At 29.2% G+C, this 21,065-nt stretch overlaps 1 protein-coding gene across 4 annotated transcripts in view; it reads right to left on the bottom strand.

Annotated features, from left to right (window-relative positions):
- Positions 1-1,941: 1,941 nt before the first annotated feature.
- Positions 1,942-21,065, bottom strand: part of PIP4K (phosphatidylinositol 5-phosphate 4-kinase) — a 101,641-nt gene continuing 82,517 nt past the window's right edge. Inside the window, exons 6-8 of one of the 4 annotated variants that reach the window (XM_075382051.1) lie at positions 13,639-13,807; positions 6,793-7,072; positions 1,942-3,068 (exon numbers count right to left, since the gene is read on the bottom strand). In XM_075382051.1, the coding sequence (XP_075238166.1) occupies positions 2,881-3,068; positions 6,793-7,072; positions 13,639-13,807 (637 nt within the window). In that variant the 3' untranslated portion in view covers positions 1,942-2,880. The remainder of the gene's footprint in view (positions 3,069-6,792; positions 7,073-13,638; positions 13,808-21,065) is intronic. The other 3 variants (XM_075382049.1, XM_075382052.1, XM_075382050.1) reach the window with 3 other exon arrangements.

The following is a 21,065-nucleotide window of genomic DNA, read 5'->3' as shown; positions in this document are numbered from 1 at the left end:
GTGTACAAGAATATTTGTTTATAAGATTTTATTGATCTTAAAACAATCAAATTTGTTTTATTGTTTATTTCTATATAATAAAAAATACAGAAGATCTAACTATTATTTTTTTAATAAACAAGTAACTGCAACATTTTTCTAAAGAACACAATATTTGCTCATAATTTGAAATTATAATAATTTTACTAAACATGGCTTCACTTTCATTGTGTAAAGTAATACAGTTTAGTTTTTTGTTTCTACTACTTTTTTCTGACAAATATATGTACATTGACAACCAAAAAAATCATACATATACTGTATGTAACATGTTACTGTGAGTTAACAAGTCACATTATTCATATAAGTTCACAGCTTCAAAAGTTGAACTGACAGAAAGCAGATATAGGAACTGAAGTTTTCAAACACTTTCTTGAAAAGAAAATTTTTTTAAATCTTCTTTTATTCTTGTCAACAGTAATTGAGCAACAAAATAATATAAGCTCTGATTTTTTTGTTTGTTTTAAAAACCACAAAACATCTGTACAATGAATTTTTTGATAGTTTATCCTAAGAATAATTTATTCTTAGTATTGCAATGACATTAACAGCATAACGATTGGAAATTGATTATATCATTAAAAAAATGTAAAACTGATAAATCATCTTCAAAAATAAAAAAGCTGCTAATTTACTAATGAATAATACACATGAAAGAGCAATTTATTAATTTCTTCAACGGTTACACTGTGTCACCGACATGATGCATTACTAAATTCACAATGAATGAGTTTACCAAAGAAAATAAAAACCCATTACTTGTATTTCAGAAAAGAATATTAAAAACTTTTCAATGTTTTTAAATAAATTTTGAAAAACAAAATAATAATACCCATATATTTATAATTGTTACAGAATTATTTAGGGCTGGCGATGTACATATAAAATAAAGTTAAGAAATAAAGAAAAATTGAAATCAAGAACAAGGTAAAAAACTACCGACACACACAGAAAAAGAATCAGGGTTTAAACTGAAGAACTCCAAGCAGAAATTCCTAAATCTGTATGTGTAATTACCTAGAATAGCATGGACAAATAAATACAGTTAACAAACAATATAAAATACTTAATTATTTTTAAATTAAAATGAATTCGCTAGTAAATTTGTAGAATAATGTAGAAAGACTAAAAAATAAAAATGTATGGATAATACGAAAAGAATTAGATTAACAGTTACCTAAGTAATGCAGACCAAAAGGTTCTGTGATAAACACAATATAAAATGAATAAAACAACTATAAACTGAGGTCAGAGAAGTACCTTAAACTGTAATAATAGCAAAAAATTATCATGGCCAGATAATGAAACAAAACACAAAAAAAAAATTGATATAATACTACATGTTAATCACACAATTTCTGATGATACTTACATTCCAAAAATGTGTTTAAGTTGCATTGTTTAAATGTATATAACAAGAATAATCTGTATGAAAAGTACCCGTAGTAAATTACATATTTAATATAAGCATTATCATTATTTAAATAAAAATTTATACAATCTTAATTACAGATAAGTAATAATCAATGAAATCCAATTCTATAATAAATGGCATGATTTAGGTATAGCAGAATAAATAAAGATTGGATATATCCCTATATCACACATATTGTGTGTATATATATATATATGTGTGTGTGTGTGTGTGTGTGTACATACACACATAATTTATTAAATAAATTATGAAAGCCTGATTTTCAGTACCATATTTAAATTGCAGCTGATGAGAAATACATTTTGTATTTTTATAAATATAAGATATAAATATACATATACACCTTTTCATAACTATCAAATATATTTATTTTAAAACTATCATTTAATAATAATCATAATAATTAAAAAAAGAATGACTTAGTTCTTCAATATAATTATTTATTCTTTAGATATGTGAGAAACATGTTTTTTGCAATATACTAATTGTAAAATAATAAATACAGTTACATTTTCTTTTAAAAAGCTTTCTTACAATTACAATAAACTAAATAATAATAATAATAATAATAATAATAATAATAATAACAACAACAACAAACATTTTTATAAGTATTATAATATAATATTGATACAGGACAGCAAAATATTTAGTGCATACAATCATACTCGTTGTACACTTAAAATTCCACAGATTTAAGTAAATGTGATACAAACATGTGCAAAAACATAAAAGAAAATGTAGCAAAAATGAAAATTCATACTTATGAACAGGCTGAAAAGCATAGTTATTTAAATTAATGTTCCTCTATTTAAACCACTGCTTATTAAGTGAGAATTGTTTCATGTTCAAAATTCTTTTTCAAAAGTATTCACTGAATCGCACTTCCATTGTATTACATGTAAACACATTATTTAAACAAGAAAATTAATACAGTATAAATCAAATTTTGTATGACTCAAAAAATAAAGATTAGTTTAAGATAATAATATATGTACGTAAACTGGCAGTTGATTCAGATGATTGAAATTCACTGTATTACTTGAAATTAGTCACAACGCATCTGATAAAATTTCATTTTAAGTAAGGAACACTTACAGATTATTTTAAATTTAACCTCTTAATCTATACACTACTTAATATAAAACAGGCAAATAAAATAATAAATATTGTGAGTTAAACTGTCCTGAAAGTAGCAAACAGAATTGCAGATGATTTATAGTTTTTTTTTTAATTTTTAGTATTTTTTTTTTTTATTACAGATATATTGCACATAAAAAATCTTTTATAATTATTACATTATTATAGATTTCATCACCATATTTATAGTTAACATGTGTGCGTTTGCAATGATATAATGACTAACTGAACAAAAATAGTATTAATCTAACTCTGCTTCCTAATATTCATTCGATCGCTTTACTCAAAAATTCTATGAAACGTTTCCCATACTGTTCAGGGTCACATGTTGATATTCCGTCAACATTTGATCCATATTTTACAGTTTTTGCTGCTTTGGCAGCTTGCTTTTTAACACCATAATGTGTAAGAACATCTATTAAAGCCAGAAAATATATCTCCTTCACCGGTGCAGCTGTAAACAAAAGTAGACGACATGAAACATAAAAAATTAAAATATTTAACTAATTATAGAATTCTATAAAAATATAAATTTATTACAATAATGAAGAGAACACTCATCATTGTACTTCTAAATATTCAAAACAACAATAAATGCAAGTGCGATATTCATTAGCACTATTTAATTTTACAAGCTATTTTAGATTCATCTCATAATACAGGAATACAGTGTCATAGGTTTACGGTATACTAGCTTACTTTAGATTCAAAGTAACACTTTAATTCATCACATACAAGTGAAGCAACTGTCCGACACTACACATCATACATTACTGAAGAACATGTGAAATGTGTAAATGCACGAAGAAACATTATTATTTATGTTCAATGGACAGTGGGTATACAATAATTGAACTCAGTAAAAATAAAGGGGCTTTAAACAAAATTGAAATATAAAAAAAGTCAACCATAAAAGGCCATTATATTTTTTAATCTGATAAAGTTTCTTTATAATTAATGAAATAAATTTTATATCTGTTATATTATAAAATTGGTGAACCAAAACAATTACTAAACACTTCTGTAACTGACTAAAATAATAAAAATAAATAGATTAAATGATTCCAGAACTGCTTCAAAACACAAAAATTTACACATAATCTGTTTTTGTTATTAAATGGAAGTTAGTATAACATAACGCACATCCATGCAGTTCATAAAAATAAAATCCTCTGATTATTTTTTTTTTACTCTATCATTTATAATTTTTTTTTTATAATTACACTGATGCTACATTGAATCAGTATAATTTGGGAATAAATAAAAAAACTACAACTTCATAAGTGGTCCAAGATCAAATTTCTGTGCCACCAGATTTTCTTAAAATGTATAACTGTAATATTATACTTAGAAATCTTATTCTGTGTTTTTCAATTAAACTTTAAACACCTATATTTAAAATAACACGTCTTTGTTCATTAATTATGTTTTCAAATTTATTTACTTCTTTTTTTCAATACAATAAACAGACATGTGTCAAGTAAACAAATCTGATGAGGAACAATGTTAAATGGAGCTAATATATTTTGTACAATAATATCTTACTTTGCCTTACCAAACAAGTGTTTTATTACTAGACAATGGGCTATTATTATTATTTACTGTTATTAGTTTTTATGTGAGTAAATAAATAACTTTCTTTTAAACTCTATTATAAGATCTTATTAATTTATTTGTTTTTTTTTTTTTTTAACTTTAGCTTAAACATAAATACGATAAAAATGATTGTATACTAAATTTGAATAAAAAAGGGAATATTAAATTATTGTATTATGGTTAAAATGAGAAAGATGTTAAGTCCTGTTTATATCCATATTATTCAGGTAAAAATAAGACTTTTACTAAATTTAATGAGTCTTGATTCTTTAACTCATGAGATTTAGCAACTCTTGGACTTAATTTGGATCTATTATGGTTTAAGAAACTGAAGAGTATCTTACCTGACCATACAGATATATTTAAATAACTAGCCGGTCAGGACTTGCTTTGCTTGGCCTTCCCTCTAGCCTGGACTCTCACTGTGATCATTACCCTTATACTTGTGAGAATACTGATAAATAACAATTATAAAAACTATTGATGCACTGTAATTTTTGCAGAGGAACATTTGGGTCATCACAGGACTCAAAACTTTGAGTGAACTAAAGTACGCAGATTTCAGAATAGTCGACCACATTTAAAAGTAGTAGTTGTAGCTGGTTTTACTGGTTACCCATCTTTCATACGATCAAAAGATATTTTGCACAGTTCTTAGCACTATCCAACAAACACTATGAGGAGATGACTGAAATTCGTTTCTCATTTTTTAGTCGGTAACTGGAGGCAGAAACAGCTAATCACGTTATCACAAACAGTAAGAATGGCAGTGGCTTTATTGGTTGAATGGCCGTGCTGTACACTGTCGCACCTTTAAAGCTACTTTTCTCAATAATCGAAAGAAATATTGAAAAAGACAATGATGTTTATATTTACAATTCAAATATTTCACACTATTTCTTTTTTTGGACTACAATGAATATTTAAAATATTTTACTCAAAAGTAAAAAAAAAAAATCATTAAAAGTAAAAATACATTCTGAATGTCTTTTTCTACCTTTTTGTAGAAAACTTAATTTCATATACTACAAGTGATTTTTAAATTCAGTTTGAGCAATGGTTTGGCCATAGTAAAGTTGAATATCAGCAAACTACATAATCCGATCGTTCCGACATGCCATTAAAACAGCCATCATCTTGAAATGTGAAACATTTTGTAATGGAAATGGTCTTTCCACATATGAAAACTACATTCATGCAAAATTTCAGCTCGGTTTTTGGAGGAAAGAGATTTATATGTATCAGATTAAATGACAATCTGAAAGATCAACTAATATTAATGCAAATGATAAGCAGGAATTCATTTTGAAACAAATTAACTTCTGCTCGATAAGTCCATTTCAACAGAGGACAAATAATAGTTACTTTAAGGAAAATAATATCTAAATATGAAATAAAGTTTTTGAGACAAATGTAAAGTTTTTGGGAGAAAAATATAGAATGAATATTTAAATTGTTCACTGCTTACACAAACTGCTATTTCCACTGGAGCCATAGGTTTTGCTAATGTTAGGTCTCAAGTAAACTTGCCTTATTGTATTAAATTTAAAATGATCAATCTGTAGAATTTAGAGCTTGGATCAGGATGTAAGGAATCTGATGGAATGAATGAAAAATTAGAAATTTGTGTGACTATATTTAAAAATAAAGCACACAAAATAAAAACTACTGTTTTAAAAATTATCCTGTTAATGATTGGATCTAGGGATTTATGAAATTTTTTAAAAATAAAAGTTCTTTTTATTGTACTAATACATTTTAATGAGGTAATGCAACACTTAGAATGAATGAGACATGAATTTTTTTTTACAATGAAAGATTTTTCTTTTTCTGATTGAGAGTAATGTAATAACTAGAAAGATACAAAAAATGAACTAATGCTAGAATACAGCTGCTAAATATGGAGAATTCTTTTTTAAATAAACGTCCATAAATTATAAAATTTTATAAACAGCAACACACAATCAAAAAATAGCATTAGGAAGCTGTAAAAGGACCTCCTAAAAAAATATATATATTTGAACAAAAAAATTAAGGTAAAAATAATGTAAAATTATAAAATCTTCAAAAAGAGTGTAAAGGGTTCCCACTTCATCTCAAACAAAAAACTCACTAAAACTCAATTGAGATTTAGAAATTTAAATTTACTGCTCTAAAAAATTTAAACAATTTGTTTTTATTTATCACATCACTTCAAACAACAACAATTCTGTGTACTATTTAAACTTTTCACCTTAATGTTGCACAATATACATGAACTAAAAGAACGTAGCAAAACATAATTGACAATTCATACAAAATTGTATTTTGTTACATGTGAATCTGTAACTACAGCTAGTGTTAAATAACACATTTTTTTTGGAAAATTCATAATTGTTTTATATTTATTGTATAAGTATTCTATTGCATTTATTTCCAGTTTTCTAAGTTTTCATCAATAACAATGTACAAGTTCCTACCGCATGTTTAACATAATTCAGTAAAATTCGCATCTGTCATAGGTGCACATGTACTCTTAAAAATACAACAAAAAAAAACTTAAAAATACAAAAAAAGAATATAATAAAAAAATTCCAACTGACATTCAGAGCTTGGGATAGCATATATATCTAATTCAGGTACAATTCCCCCTTCATATTGAAGGCTAGTTTCTCTCATCAGCTGATGGGGAGAGTCTGGAGGTGTTGTACCCCAAGGTGTTGTACCCCTTTCACTGCCTCCAGGTCCAATACCACCCTCACTATCCTCCTCATCATCTACGTCACCCATATCTTCCATTTCTTCACCTTCTGCTTCAGCTCGTGCACAGTCATGTATACCCAGAAGAAGGGAGTAATCCATCAAATGTAGCTTTGTTAAAAACTGAAAAAAATTATATAAATGAATTAGCTTAATAAATAATGAAAAGTGTGAAAAACCTTCTATGCCAAACAATACAAAAGTAAACAGCTAACCATCAATTTAAATTATGTAATCATGTCTTCATGAGTTTCCTATTAAAAGTCAAAAAGGTCGTTATTGCAGATAATCCCACCAAATCCTTTCCACCTAATATTAACAGAATCTAGTAAAAAATTGTAGAAAAAAATTCATCAACACAAACAAAATAAAACTAAAAGAGTTATTTACACAGTTTAATGTTATTTTTAACTTGCTGAACTCAGATAGTGTTCTTTTAAATACAAAATAATAAACTGAGAAGCATTATTATTAAAAGATAAATGTAATACAATTAGGCGCAAATTAACTATGCTATTTTCACTTCAAACACATTTATAATTTTTTAAAACAGTAATGAAGCGCAAAAAAATTTAAAAAAAACTGCTAGCCTAATGACTGAGAACTTAACCTTAATAAACTGATAATAAATCAAAAAATTATGTAAAATTTAAATATATTAAATATTAATTTTACTCAATACAATTACTGTGGGAATGTAAAATGAAGTTTCTAAATGATATAACAGGTTTAAAAGGAAAGGAAAAGCAGTTTTTAAGGAATCACCTGGTTAGTGATAGATGGCTCTGAAATGGGAAGGTTGTGAAAGATGAACAAACCATCAAGCTAAAACATATGAGTAAAAACAGAATAAAAAAGTAAAAATATTTTATTATAACAAATTAGACAAGTGTACTTGGAAGTAAATAAAATTAAAAACAAAGCAACTGAAGGGAATTTCACTGGAAAAACTAGCAAAGAAAGTTTAACATAGTGCTCTGCTTTCAAAATATGAAAAAATATTACATTGCTTCTTTTGAACAACTTCCAACTGTTTAAGAATTTCTAAGTTTTTTAAAGAATAGTACTAGAATGGCAAAAAAGCCTAGTACAGTAATACTTTAAATCAGAATGTTAATGAGTAAATCTGTTGAATTTCTCTGAGAAATGTCAACAACAATTTGAATAATAAACTAATAAATGTAATCGAAGTGAACATAAGTATGTTTTATAAGATTAGTAATAATATAAAAATAAATCTCAACAAAAAGAACATTTCATCAATAAAAACTCAAGTAACAGCTCATGGTATTATTAAGATAATTTAAAATATTAACTAAGAAAATAGCCGAAATTAATAACTAATAATGGTGGAATTAATAAATTCCACCATCAGTCTTATTAAAATGAAAAGATAATATAAAATTACAGCTATGTTTTTACCTAAAAATACATCATAATTAATCCATCCAGCAGATCAAGAAATTATTTGAACCTTAAAGCCTATTTATTATCGACAAGAGTTAATAACAGCTATTATAAACTTAGAACTACAAGTTGAAGATTTTTTGAAAAACTTACATTAAAAAATGTTATGTACAGTGCTAGAATCACATAGAATAATTTAAGCAGTGCGACAATAGCATTCTTATATCTTGCTGGTCAAGATATAAGAATGACAAAAAAATTGAGGATATTCATATTTTCGCCAACACTAAAGCTGAAGAATACTCTGCATGTACTGGTCAAAAATGATCATTTACTGATATAGATGAATGGGTTCAAGAAGACAACGACACTCCCGTAGTGTATTATATGACCAATGATGAAATTGTACAGTCTGTTACTGCTGCCGGGAATGATGATTTTTTGTACAAAGAAAATGAATATGTATCAGCAGTTGTTACAGTTAATGCACCCAAAATAAGTGTAGTTCTCAACAACGTAAATCACTTGATGACATGGAAGGAACAAAAAAGCGATTGCGATTCTCTTCATTTGTTACACTTGCAAAGTAATAAATCAAATTTAAATACAAAAAAGAACATGAACTTCAAGCAAACAAAAATAAGATCCTTCTTTTTGTAATAACTGTTGTCAATTGGATTTTTAAAATTTTTATGTTTAGTTATGTACATTTAACCGTATTGTTTAAATGAGTTCTAGTATATTATTAAAGTAAAGCAGTGTTGTCATATTAAATGCATCTTAGTCAAGTATTGTATGTATAAAAGGTATGAAGATAAACAATGTGAAAATGAAATCTAGTAAGTACAGTTCATCAGTACTCGGTAGTTTATTGTATTATTCAACATTTTTATTTTATAACAAAGTAATTTTATTTGTAGCTGTATCTTTCAGTAATAATAATATTTTAACTTTCTTTTTCCTGTTTAACCTCAGGTAATTACCTATCAGATAATACTTAGGAGGATGAATGAGGATGATATGTATGAATGTAAATGAAGTATAGTCTTGTACAGTCTCAGTTTGACCATTCTTGAAATGTGTGGTTAATTGAAACCCAACCACCAAAGAACACCAATATCCACAATCTAGTATTCAAATCCATGTAAAAATAACTGACTTTATTAGGACTTGAACACTGGAACTCTCAACTTCCAAATCAGTTGATTTTGAAGATGCGTTCACCACTAGACGAACCCAGTGGGTTAATAATATTTTAACTACTATAATAGAATGTTAACCCAGTGGGCATTGATTTTTATCGTTTTTCACTTCACCTTCGGAATATTGCAGTAAGCCTATAATATAGGTATAACTGATCCCCGATTGGTTGCATTATAGTGGGGTTGTACTCTGTAAGTATTAACATTAACACAAAAAATAATAATACAAGGAATAAATAAATAAACATTTCCTTGATGCCACTTATGCAAAAATTCAGTGTACGAATTTAGCTAACAGGTACATTTTTAAAAATGTACTCACTTAAGATTAAAAAAAAATCATGTAGCTCAGTATCCTTAGCTCTACTGAATGCTGAGATATCTGCATGGTCTCAATAAATTTATTTTATCATCTGATACAATTCAAAGACAAATAACCATTTTAATAACCTGGGAATTTAGAAGAATGATAGAGTAAAAGTTTTAGATAAGAAGGATTTTGATTATTTTTTTCTGTTTCTTGGTAATTAAAATGTTAATTTCCTAAAATTATAAAGGGAGCTCTGTTTAAAAAAAAAATTAATAAAGAAATGTAATGAGTATATCTTTTGCAGCTTTGTTCATAGTTGAAAATAAAAGTAATAAAAAAAAAAATTGAAAACATGCTTTTAAAAAAATGAATTACCCAGTAAACATAAATAGAAGATAATTTTGTTTTCAACAAAATAGTATAAAATTGTCTTTTTTCACAACACCACAATGAAAAACATGGAGTGTGAACTCAGTTCTATTTTGCACCTTAACTTTAATTCATCCAAAGAGATTCTTTACTAGATATTGTAAATTGAAGCTATCATTTCCATTTTGCATTAAAATCTTTGTCATATTTAAAGAATTCATGTAGATATAGAATATGAAAGTGTGCACAATGCTTTTCATTGTGGTCTTGCAGAAATAGACAATCTTATACATATTATTTTTGTTAAAAACAAAATTATCTTCTGCTTATATTTACTGGGAAATCCATTTTAAAATTTTTTTTAAAAGATTGTTTTTAAAATCATTTTTTATTTTATACTTTTTATAAGTACAACGTTTAAATATTTACAGTAGTTTTCGATATCTCATACAAGGCTGTTCAAAGCGTTACATTGGGTGATCGACTATATCGAAGTTCATCCCAAAAATCTACTGTGCATTCAATACAGTTCAGCAAGTGGTAACCATGAAACGAAACCATGGAATGAAGGTGAGCTAAAGAAAAGCATGTAAAAGAGGAAAATTATTGCTCTCCTCTCCACTAAATTACCTTCAAAATGAAATTTAGAAGTTAATACCTAAATGGAAAAAATGCAATAACACATTGACCATTTTGAACAACTTTCAATTGTTTACCCATTTCTATTTTCTTTAATGGCAGTTACTTTAAACAATTCAAAATTACATACTTCAATATAAGTTAAAACATCTCCTAAATAATTTTCAATAAGACAGCAACATTTTTTTTTTCAATGGAACTACTAAAATGTAAATAACTATGTATACACTATAAAGAAGGTATTTAAGGATTATTTGGCTGATATGACATTAAAGACAGTTAAGATGTAATGAAATGGGAGAAGAAATTTTAATTTGGCTATAAGTAAAGGATTTTCAAATAAGTTTTAATTTTTATAAGAAATAGTTATAAGTGGTAATAAGATTTGGACAAAACTTCTTAATGTGAGATATATGGTTTATGACATGACACATATTGTTCATTTAAAAACTATCAATTTTTTCACCCATTGAATTTGAAAATTTGGATTTAATGATAATTATCCAGCAAGATAAAAAATTCAGTCTTAATAAGGGGTTTCATATAGGTAAAAGACAGTAAAGAAGTTCATGGATTGCCATTTACAATCTCTTAGAGGATTTCTCTTTTTAATTTTATTACAGTCCATTTTCTAAATGAATTCAGTAAAACATCTCTAGTGACAACTAAACCTGTTTGGAAAAAAGTCGTAAAAGTTGTAATGTGGGTTGACGGCAAACCAAACATTCTACAGAATCAGATAAAAATTGAAAAAAATATAAAATACAGGTAGTATATATCAACAAAACGTAAATAAAAAACTGGAACAAATAAATAGCAAAAAATAAAATATACACTTATCTTCTAAGTCTTTGTAGTACTACATTGCATAAATCCTAGTGTGGTAAAATTCATTAAAACAAAATATTGGGCAAATCCGATGATTTTCTCTCAAGAATATCAACAACAATAATTTCAATAGTACAAGGCATGTTTTTAAAGTAAATACTGTTTTGAAATTCCGTTGCTGCTACACTGCGGTCGGGATTCCACACATGCACACTGTCTACCCGCATCTGTTGGCAAGCCACAAACGTCATGGAAATATTCAACTTTGTTAACATTTGTGAGTATTTAAAATGCCTCCACTAATCGAGAATTCCGCCGACTGTGAAATATGTGGTGTGATTCATTTTCTTAGTGCTGAAGGCATGAAAGCGGCTAAAATTGTCAGATCAATGAAGTGTATGCAGAAAACATTATGAGTGATGGAATGGTATGAAAATGGGTTAGAGCTTTTAAAGGTGGCCGCCAGAATTTTCATGATGAAAAGGGTGGACAAACTTCTGACGTAACTGAAGATTTGGTGCAGAAATTTGACAAAAAAGTGAGAGAGAACAGATGCTTTATGATTTCTTCACTATCTGAAGAGTTTCCTCAAGTTTCAAGTTGTTGTCTATGAAATTGTGACCGAATGCTTAAATCATCGAAAATTGTGCTCATGCTGGGTACCAAAAATGTTGACTGAGGTGCACAAAACCAAATGTTTAGGCAGTGCATTGACTTTTCTTGAGCAGTACAATGTAAAGGGTGATGATTTTTTTAAGCCAACTGTCACAGGCAACAAAACATGGGTGGTTTACGTTACACCAGAATTGAAGCAGCAGTCCATGGAACGGTGCATTCAACAGCACCCAAGAAAGTGAAGTTTAAGCAGACAATTTCGGCCTGGAAAATCATGTGTATGGTGTTTTGGGATAGGAAGGGGGGTGTTGCTGATGGGAGTTTTTGCCTTGTAGTGACACAATAAACTCTACGATGTGTTGTGAGACCTTAACAAAACTGAGCCTCACAATCCAAAACAAAAGGTGTGTCATACTGAGTAAAGGGATCCTTTTGTTTCATGACATTGCCTGTCCACATGTGGCTAATCAAACTCAAGAATTCATAGCATCATTTGGCTGGGAACAACTTAATCACCCTCCATACAGTTCCGATCTAGTGCCCTGTAACTACCACTTGTTCCTGCATTTGAAGAAACATCTGGGTGGTCAGCACCATGACGACAATGATGGTGTCAAAGTAACCATGTTGCAGTGGTTATTAAGTCAGGTGGTAGACTTCTATGACAACAGTGTTCAAAAGCTGGTTGCACAGTCTGACAAGTGCCTTAATACTGGTGGCAATTATGTAAAAAAGCAGATTAAAGTACAGGCTTTCAAGTAAAAGTAAAATTTTTAAGAATTGTGTATTCTCTTAAATACACATACTGGTTTTTTTTTTTTTTAATTTAAAAAACTGTACTTACTTTAAAAACATGCCTCATAATTTAACAAAGAAAATGAGCATAAATATGTTTTGAACATGATATAGTTAGAATGTCCTCATTGGGAATACCTAATAATATCTACATTACAAAAGCAGCATCAGTTAAGCACAGAACATGAACTGTTATTAAAAAAGTTTTAAAACATGGACAGCCAAATTGGTGACAATTTTTTTGACATTCTTGGTGAGAAACGCATATTAACAGAAGTAATAAAATAGATACAGATGCAATTATATTTGACCATTATAAAAATTATAAGGAACTACAGAAATCGGACAGCAATCTGTTGTGTATAATTGGCATTAAACAAATCTGGGATTTATGTCGTATTAACAATTCAGTAAAGAAAAAACTGACAGTATTTATTTCGGATTATCCTGAAAATCTATTCCTAGTGATACTAATATGCCACCATTAGTAAAAAATAATACACAAAACAAATTTTAATACTAACTTCAACATCTGCTGTAAGCGTTTCTAAAAGCTTTTCTTTAGCATCATCACCAATATAGATTTTGGTTCCTTCTTTTACAAAATCATTATCCTTAAAAGTAGGCAAGTCTTTTTCTTTCTCTCGATCAGAGGCTTCTCTATCTACAGTTGAACCTTTTAAGTCAAACTTCCTGAAAAGAAAAAAACTTTTAATAAAAAAAGTGTTTAAAATAAAATTACTTCAGGTAAATAGTGAAGATTAATAATAGTATAATTTCATTTCATTCAATTAATCGCTTATGATTAATTAATTAGATAATCGACTTAATAATTATCCTGTACCATCTTTTACTCGATAATATTCAAAATAACCAATATTTATTGCTGTGATCATTAACCAATACAAAATTGGTAGCAATATGTTACCTATACAATGTGAAGCTACATCCATACTTGATGAAAGTGGAAGGAAGCAAAAAAATCAATAATTGAGGAACAAAATTAAGATTTTCAGTACAAGAAACAAAATACGCTTCCACCTGTCTCAGCAGTCTTCAGCTTCTCTCAGACAATATATACCTGTACCTTCTTGTACAAACTGAAATTGGCTTCTCTATTCTTTAAAAAATAATATATCCTTCATGTGTTGAGTTGAGCTATATATCCTTTGTTTTTATGATTTTCTTTTTAATTTAATTATCTAGTTGACCATACCAATTTTGATCTATGCTTTTTAACATTCTTCAACCTTCAATCATTCCCAAGATATCATATGTCATCTACTCTTGTAAATCACTGTTGATTTAAGATGTCTTTTTATAAATCTAAATGACTATTCCAATTTCTTAATCTATGATTGTACACCTGATGGTTTTAACTGAGGACTTAAATTCTGTACTTCACTATTCAACTCTTACATTCTGATTACGTAATATTGCATAGACGTAACCCCACCTTTCTATTCATAAATTGATTAATGATTCACATATGTGTATGTATATGTGTGTGTGTGTGTGTATGTGTGTGTGTGTGTGTGTGTGTGCGTGCGCGCGCGCGCACACGAGTGGGTGGTCCGTTTAAATTGAGACACATCTATATCTTAAAAACTATACATTTTAAGAAAAATATTTCCTATTAAAGATTTTCCATTTCAAAGGAGAAATACATTCACAACCTATGTTGCCCATGATAAGGTCAAATAAATGTCATTTCAAGGTCAATTTAATTTTTGTACTTAGTGAAGCAAGTATTGTGATGGATGTTAAATTTTTTATTTAAGACTGTTGTAACATTTAGTTGTGCACCTTCCCTTTTGACTACAATTGACTGGACCAAAAATGTCCAAAAAAAGCCCAAAATCCAAACAAATTTGGATTTTGGACTTTTTCTTGACTTCAGTAATAAGCCCTTATTGAGAGCTTTTCAACAATATATCATAAGTGGTAATTATTTTCTCTGGTTCCAGAGTTATCGCCAAATAAAATTTTAATTAATGAAATATTTTTCTTAGAAGGGGAAGGCACATCGGTTCAAATCCGACTTCATATACATACATTTATTTTAACTTTTAAAAATTTAATTACATTGATTTATTAATAATTATTAACCTATGATTGTAAAAAAAAATTACAATAAATAATAATTAAATAATAATAAAAAAAAAAATATGAAAAATATGAGAAGTTACTAATAAAATGAAGTGTTACGTACTTTTCATTTTAAAAAAAATGTGTACATGTAATTTAATAGGCGTACAAGGAAGTCATGTGGTGTCCACATCAATTTTTTTAAATGGAACCTGTATTTTTTAATGCAGAATCGAATTCTTTGCAAAAAAAATTTAATTTCAGATTTTTTTCTCTAAAATTGATAGTTTTTTAGTTATTTATCTTCAAAAATGCTGTAGGCCTATGAATTGGTGTTTTTAGTTTCAATAGGTCTGGACCAGCTGATCCATTTTTTAAACAAATAGTACATATCATACACACTTTGGTCAGTTAAGTTATGTCGACTGTATGAAAATATTTGGTTTAATGAATTACCGATACTTAATTATTTTTTTTTAATGCACTTTATTTAAAATAATTACAAAAACTCTTACTTTACATAAATTAGAGCAACAAATGTTTAAAGTAATGGCCTTCTACTTCTATGCATTTTTCCATATGTTTTAAGAATGACCCATGAACATTTAATAGAGTTTCTCTCTTGATATCTCTACAGACATTTGTTATAAACTTTTTCATGTTTTCAGAGGTAGTTGGTACTTCTAAGTAAACGTTTACTTTAAGGTAACCACCATAAAAAAGTCTACTCGATTAATATTAGGGGAACAAGCAGGCCAATGAATTGGATCAACTTGACCAACGATCCTTATATTCGCGGTCCAAAATTACTCTAGTGATAACTGAATAATGTGCAGGGCAGCCATCATGATGAAACCAAATTGTTCTTCTCTTCTCCAAGGGTAGTTCATCAAGCATTAAAGGTAACTGATGTTCTAGAAAATCTGCGTACTGCTCTCTGTTTAAAATTTCCATCGAAAAAATGCAGTCTGATTAATGTACCCTATGATTCTGCACCAAACACTGACAGTCCACGGATGCTGATATTCTACTTCCCTTAGCCACTGTGGATTTTGCACTGCCCAATAATGCATATTATGTCTGTTTACTGTTCCATGATTAGTAAAACCAGATTTGTTGGAAAGCGGAACATTAAGGAAAAAATTTTGATCTACCTGTACTTTTTCCAGTGCCCATCGATAAAATGCCACTCTTAATTCAAAGTCATTGCCATACAGTTCCTGATGCAGTGAAATAAGGTACAGATGGAATTTCAGGTGTCTTAATATTCTTAAAACACTGGTTTTTTATATTCTGGAGTCACGCAAAATTCTTCTTGAACTAACATGAGGATCTACAATGACCACTGCAGCCACCACTATTTCACTGTTTTCTGCTGTTAGAATATTTTGACATTTCCTATTTTTGGCCCCCACACTTCCAGCATCACTAAACTGTTTAAAATGATGTACACAGAAGCACGACTTGGGAGTATTTCTACAAGGGAATTGTAGAGCATAAAAAGCTACTTTCTGATCAACATTTCAGTGGCATTTCCCATAAAGCAAAATTACCTCAGTTATTTCTCTAATTTTAAATCATTCCATAATTTCCAGCAAATAAAAACTAGTTAATTTAATATTTATTAATATCTGGCAAGTAACAAAGTAATAAAAAAATTAATTGAAGATAATGAAAACACATTCACTTAGACAAATGTCATTTGCAACTTGAACTTCACTTTTAGGCTATTTTAAAAAGGTCGCTGGTGTTTACATGTTTAACTTCTTTTTCTTCTTCTTCATTATTCTTAGCATTGATTGTTTTTTATTTAAAATTTAACATCAACTGGATTTAACTAATCAGCTAGGCCAGAGCTAATGAAACTAAAAACACCAGTTTATAGGCCTATGCCTGCAGCATTTTTGAAGATGAATAACTAAAAAACTATCAATTTTAGAAAAAAAGAAGTCAGAAATGAAATTTTTTTCAAAGAATTCGATTCTGCAATAAAAAAAATATAGGTTCCTATTTAAAAAAAAATTAAGTTGATCTTGAAGTGACCTTTATTTGAACTTTTCAAGGAAAACACAGGTTGTGAATGTATTTCCCCCTTGAAATGGAATAACTTTAATGGGAAACATTTTTTCCTAAATTGTGTAGTTTTAGACACATAGATATGTTCCAATTTAAATGAACCACCTGGTATATACACAGTAGGTCTGAAAAGTTCCTGAACTAAATTTCTGTAGTCAATACAAGTAGCGCCATCTCTTGGACGACCAAAAAACTATGTTGTACAATGTCTGATGAGTGTGTGTACAAAATTTCATCACATCTCGTTATTCCAGTCTCAAGTTATATTTGGCCACATACGTTGTGTTCATGTGACCTTATGTGAGCTCACAACATGGAACAGAGAAGCATGTTAAAATGTTGTGTTCGACTTCAAAAATCGTTCATTTAACTTATTCTATGTTACAGCAAGCATTCAGTGATGAAGCCACATCTTATACTACAACATAAACATGGTGGAAGCCAGAGAGACAGTAGAGAGTTGTTGGATGACAATGAACAAAACAGGAGGCCGTCAACAGCTGTTCACAACGAAAACGTTGCAAAAGTACACGCACTCTTGCTCGAACAACCTCCCTCTCATCCTTCGGGCCATAGCAGAAGAGCTAAGCATCGGTAAAGACACAGTACATACAATTCTAACACAAAAAAACTGGTACTTCATGTACGATCTGCAAACGAAGTGTCAATCTGCTGCTTGGTTATGTCCTGGAGCACAAAAACCAGCAAAACTCAGGCAGCAAAAATCAGGAGTGAAAACGATGTTGATTGCATTCTTTGACTCAAAGGACTTGATTTATCATGAATTTGTCCCAACTAGTCAAATCATGAATTCTAAATTCTATTTGAAAGTAATGAAACGCCTGATGCGTTGCATTCATCAAATGTGGCCTCTCTCTACAATGCTCTGGCACACATGGCAACATGTTATTACGCCACAAATCAAATCACCGTCTTATTCCACCCACTCTATTCATCTGACTTTGCTCCAGCAGACTATTTTCTGTTCCCAAAACTCAAGTTGAAGATGAAAGGTCACTTTTTCAATGACATTCCGGCCATCCAAAGGGCTTGCACTGAGCAGTTGAAGGCAATCCCACAAAGTGATATCTCCAGAGCATTTGATGCACTCTACTGGTGCTGCAATGAGTGCATAACTAGAGAAGGGTTCTATGTAGAGGGCTGATCTGAGTAAATTCATTTATCTTTAAATCTGTATTTTTATTTAATTTAGTTCAGGAACTTTTCAGACATACTGTGAATATATTTAAATGTGTAAACATTTTTCTAATACTTTTAATCCTGTAATATTTTTTAACCATCTCAAGTATTTATAATTTATTATATTCCTTTTTTTATTAATCACAAATTAAATTTTCTACATGTTACATAATCTTGGATTTCAGATTTTGTGCTTCTGCCTGGTCACAGCTGTTATACCAGCTATGACCAGTTGAGCACCAATGATGGCCTTTTACTAAATTTCTTAGTAGAAATTTACCATGAAAGAAACAAAACAGGAATATATCATAAATACAGCTTGTGTATTAATACAGCTTGAGAGTGCAGTATACTGGAATTGAATTCATATAAAAAATACAGAAAATAAAAATGAAGTTTGACTGATGAAACGCATAATGAAATAATTGCAGTTTTAAAGAGATGTGTTCTGTAAAAATTAATTAATGCCAATGGTTCTACTAATATTTTTTGGCTTTGTTGCAGAAAGGACTGCGGGATATTAAGTTTTTGTAGCTGCAAAAAAAAATTGTCAGCAATTTATACTTACATCCTGATAAGTCAGAATCTAGAGAAAGTGAATCATCATACACAGACTGCTGTCAGTTGGACAAGATAGGTAGTTTTACACTCAGGTGCTCTTTTATACTAAATACAACATAAACAGCTAGTTTCAAAAAATTAGAAAAGGCATTTGAAATGTTCAGTTTCTATGATGGTCTTTATTCTTAACGAAATGGGTTTTGGATGGCAAACACAACTGAATTATTTAAAACTACTCTGTTGGAATCAAACTTCAATATCAGTATGAAATTAGGAAAATGGTGTGTACTGTCTCTTATTCAATTTAACATGCAAAATCTGGAAGATATCAGAAAGACACCTTCAAGGTACTGGATCAATCCACTTCATAACACTTAATGGTGGTTGCTAATACAATTTATTTATTTTTTTATACAGAATCTAACTACATTTAAAGAGTTCAAAAGTGGTTTTTCGGATATTTGACAAATCCCAGGTCTCAGACTTTTTAAGGAAAATCGCAGATCTATAAATGAAGTCTCTACCCAAAAAAAATTTTAAAAACTAGTTACTACTTTTTCCTAAAAAAATGTTAAAGTTTAGATTTTCAATTAGTTTTTTGAGTCAATTACTTCAGTACAGGCCAAAATATCTTCTAGACATAAGTATTAAAGTTTCTGAAAACATCAAAAAAGTGTAATATTGGCCGACATGCCTATACAAAAAGGCCGCTCAAAAAAATATGAAACATCCTACATATAATATACCACCTGATTTGAACTCTAAATAAAAAATTATTTTCAACGACTTAATGACTGGTATAGATAGCAGGATTTTTTTATAAATTGAGAAGTAATAAACATAAGGTATACTGATGCTACTATAATCTTAGCAGACACTATAGATGTGCAGAATTTGCAAGTGAGAAAGGTATCTGCTGTTAGTTGTGCAGTCTCAGAGTGAACATTAGGAAAACCTTGTTCTTTTTTAAAGATCACTTTGTCACTGATTGATCTTTTGTTAAATAAGTATGAAATTGAGAGTCAGTAAATACTAGTTTAAATAGTGTGACTATCAGTTAAAATCAAGAATATAATAGAAACCAACAGCAGATTTTTGGAAGAGTATTAGTATTAAAAAAAAAATACCAGTTCATTAAAACAAAACTTCTAAGGTTTGTCTTTTACATCTCATAAGAGTCTTTTACTGTCCTTTGCATGTCATAAGTCACTGAAGGCTATTAATAAAATGGTGATTCATTTATTAACAGAATGTTGCGAGTACATTTGAATTGTTTAAAATAAATATATTTAGGTGTACAAAATAAACTCTGTAACGATTACCACTGCCTTAAACTGGCCACTCGTAGTACTAATTTTGAATGTAAGAATCAATGAATGTCAAAATATTTTGGATCTCAAAGATTTTTGTTTAACCTTCAACAGGTGAGGTGACATCAAAATGACGGCATATGTCTGATCACTACATGATTACCCCCAACCTTGATCACGTAATGAAACGTGCTTTGCAGTAGCTAGTTATAGTTAGATTGCTGTGTGCTGAGAGTTTTTATAGTGTCTGTTTTTTCACAATTGAGTGTCCGATGTCAAACTGATGTGTGCTCACCATTTATGTAAGTACAGTTTCCTTTCGTAAAATGATCAAATAATGTAGGTTTTTGCTTAAATATTAATTTCTTTGCATCCAGTTGTTTTAATTTTATTAGCAAATTGTATTAGTTTTTTCCAGTGTAAAAATGAACATGAATGATCAGAATCTCAAAGAAGCAATTCTTCATTAACTGGATAGATGGGATAGCGAGGCTTTGGATATTGATGAACCAATTACAGGTTAAAATAGGGAACAAGGTGCAAATGGTAATCAAGAGGTGGTTGCCGTAGGAAATGAGGAACAGGCTGTTGATCAGATTGACGGTATTTTCAGCAAACATGATACAGATTCTTAGGTCGAAGTTTCAGGAGGTGGTGAAAATGTAGGAATTGATAAACATGGGGAAGTAGATCAAAATCTGTATAAATCCAACTTT

Source organism: Lycorma delicatula, chromosome 1 (assembly GCF_047948215.1).
Source record: "Lycorma delicatula isolate Av1 chromosome 1, ASM4794821v1, whole genome shotgun sequence".
Lineage (NCBI taxonomy): Eukaryota > Metazoa > Arthropoda > Insecta > Hemiptera > Fulgoridae > Lycorma > Lycorma delicatula.
The sequence above is the reverse complement of the archived record's forward strand: the minus strand, read 5'-3'. Positions and strand labels throughout refer to the sequence as shown.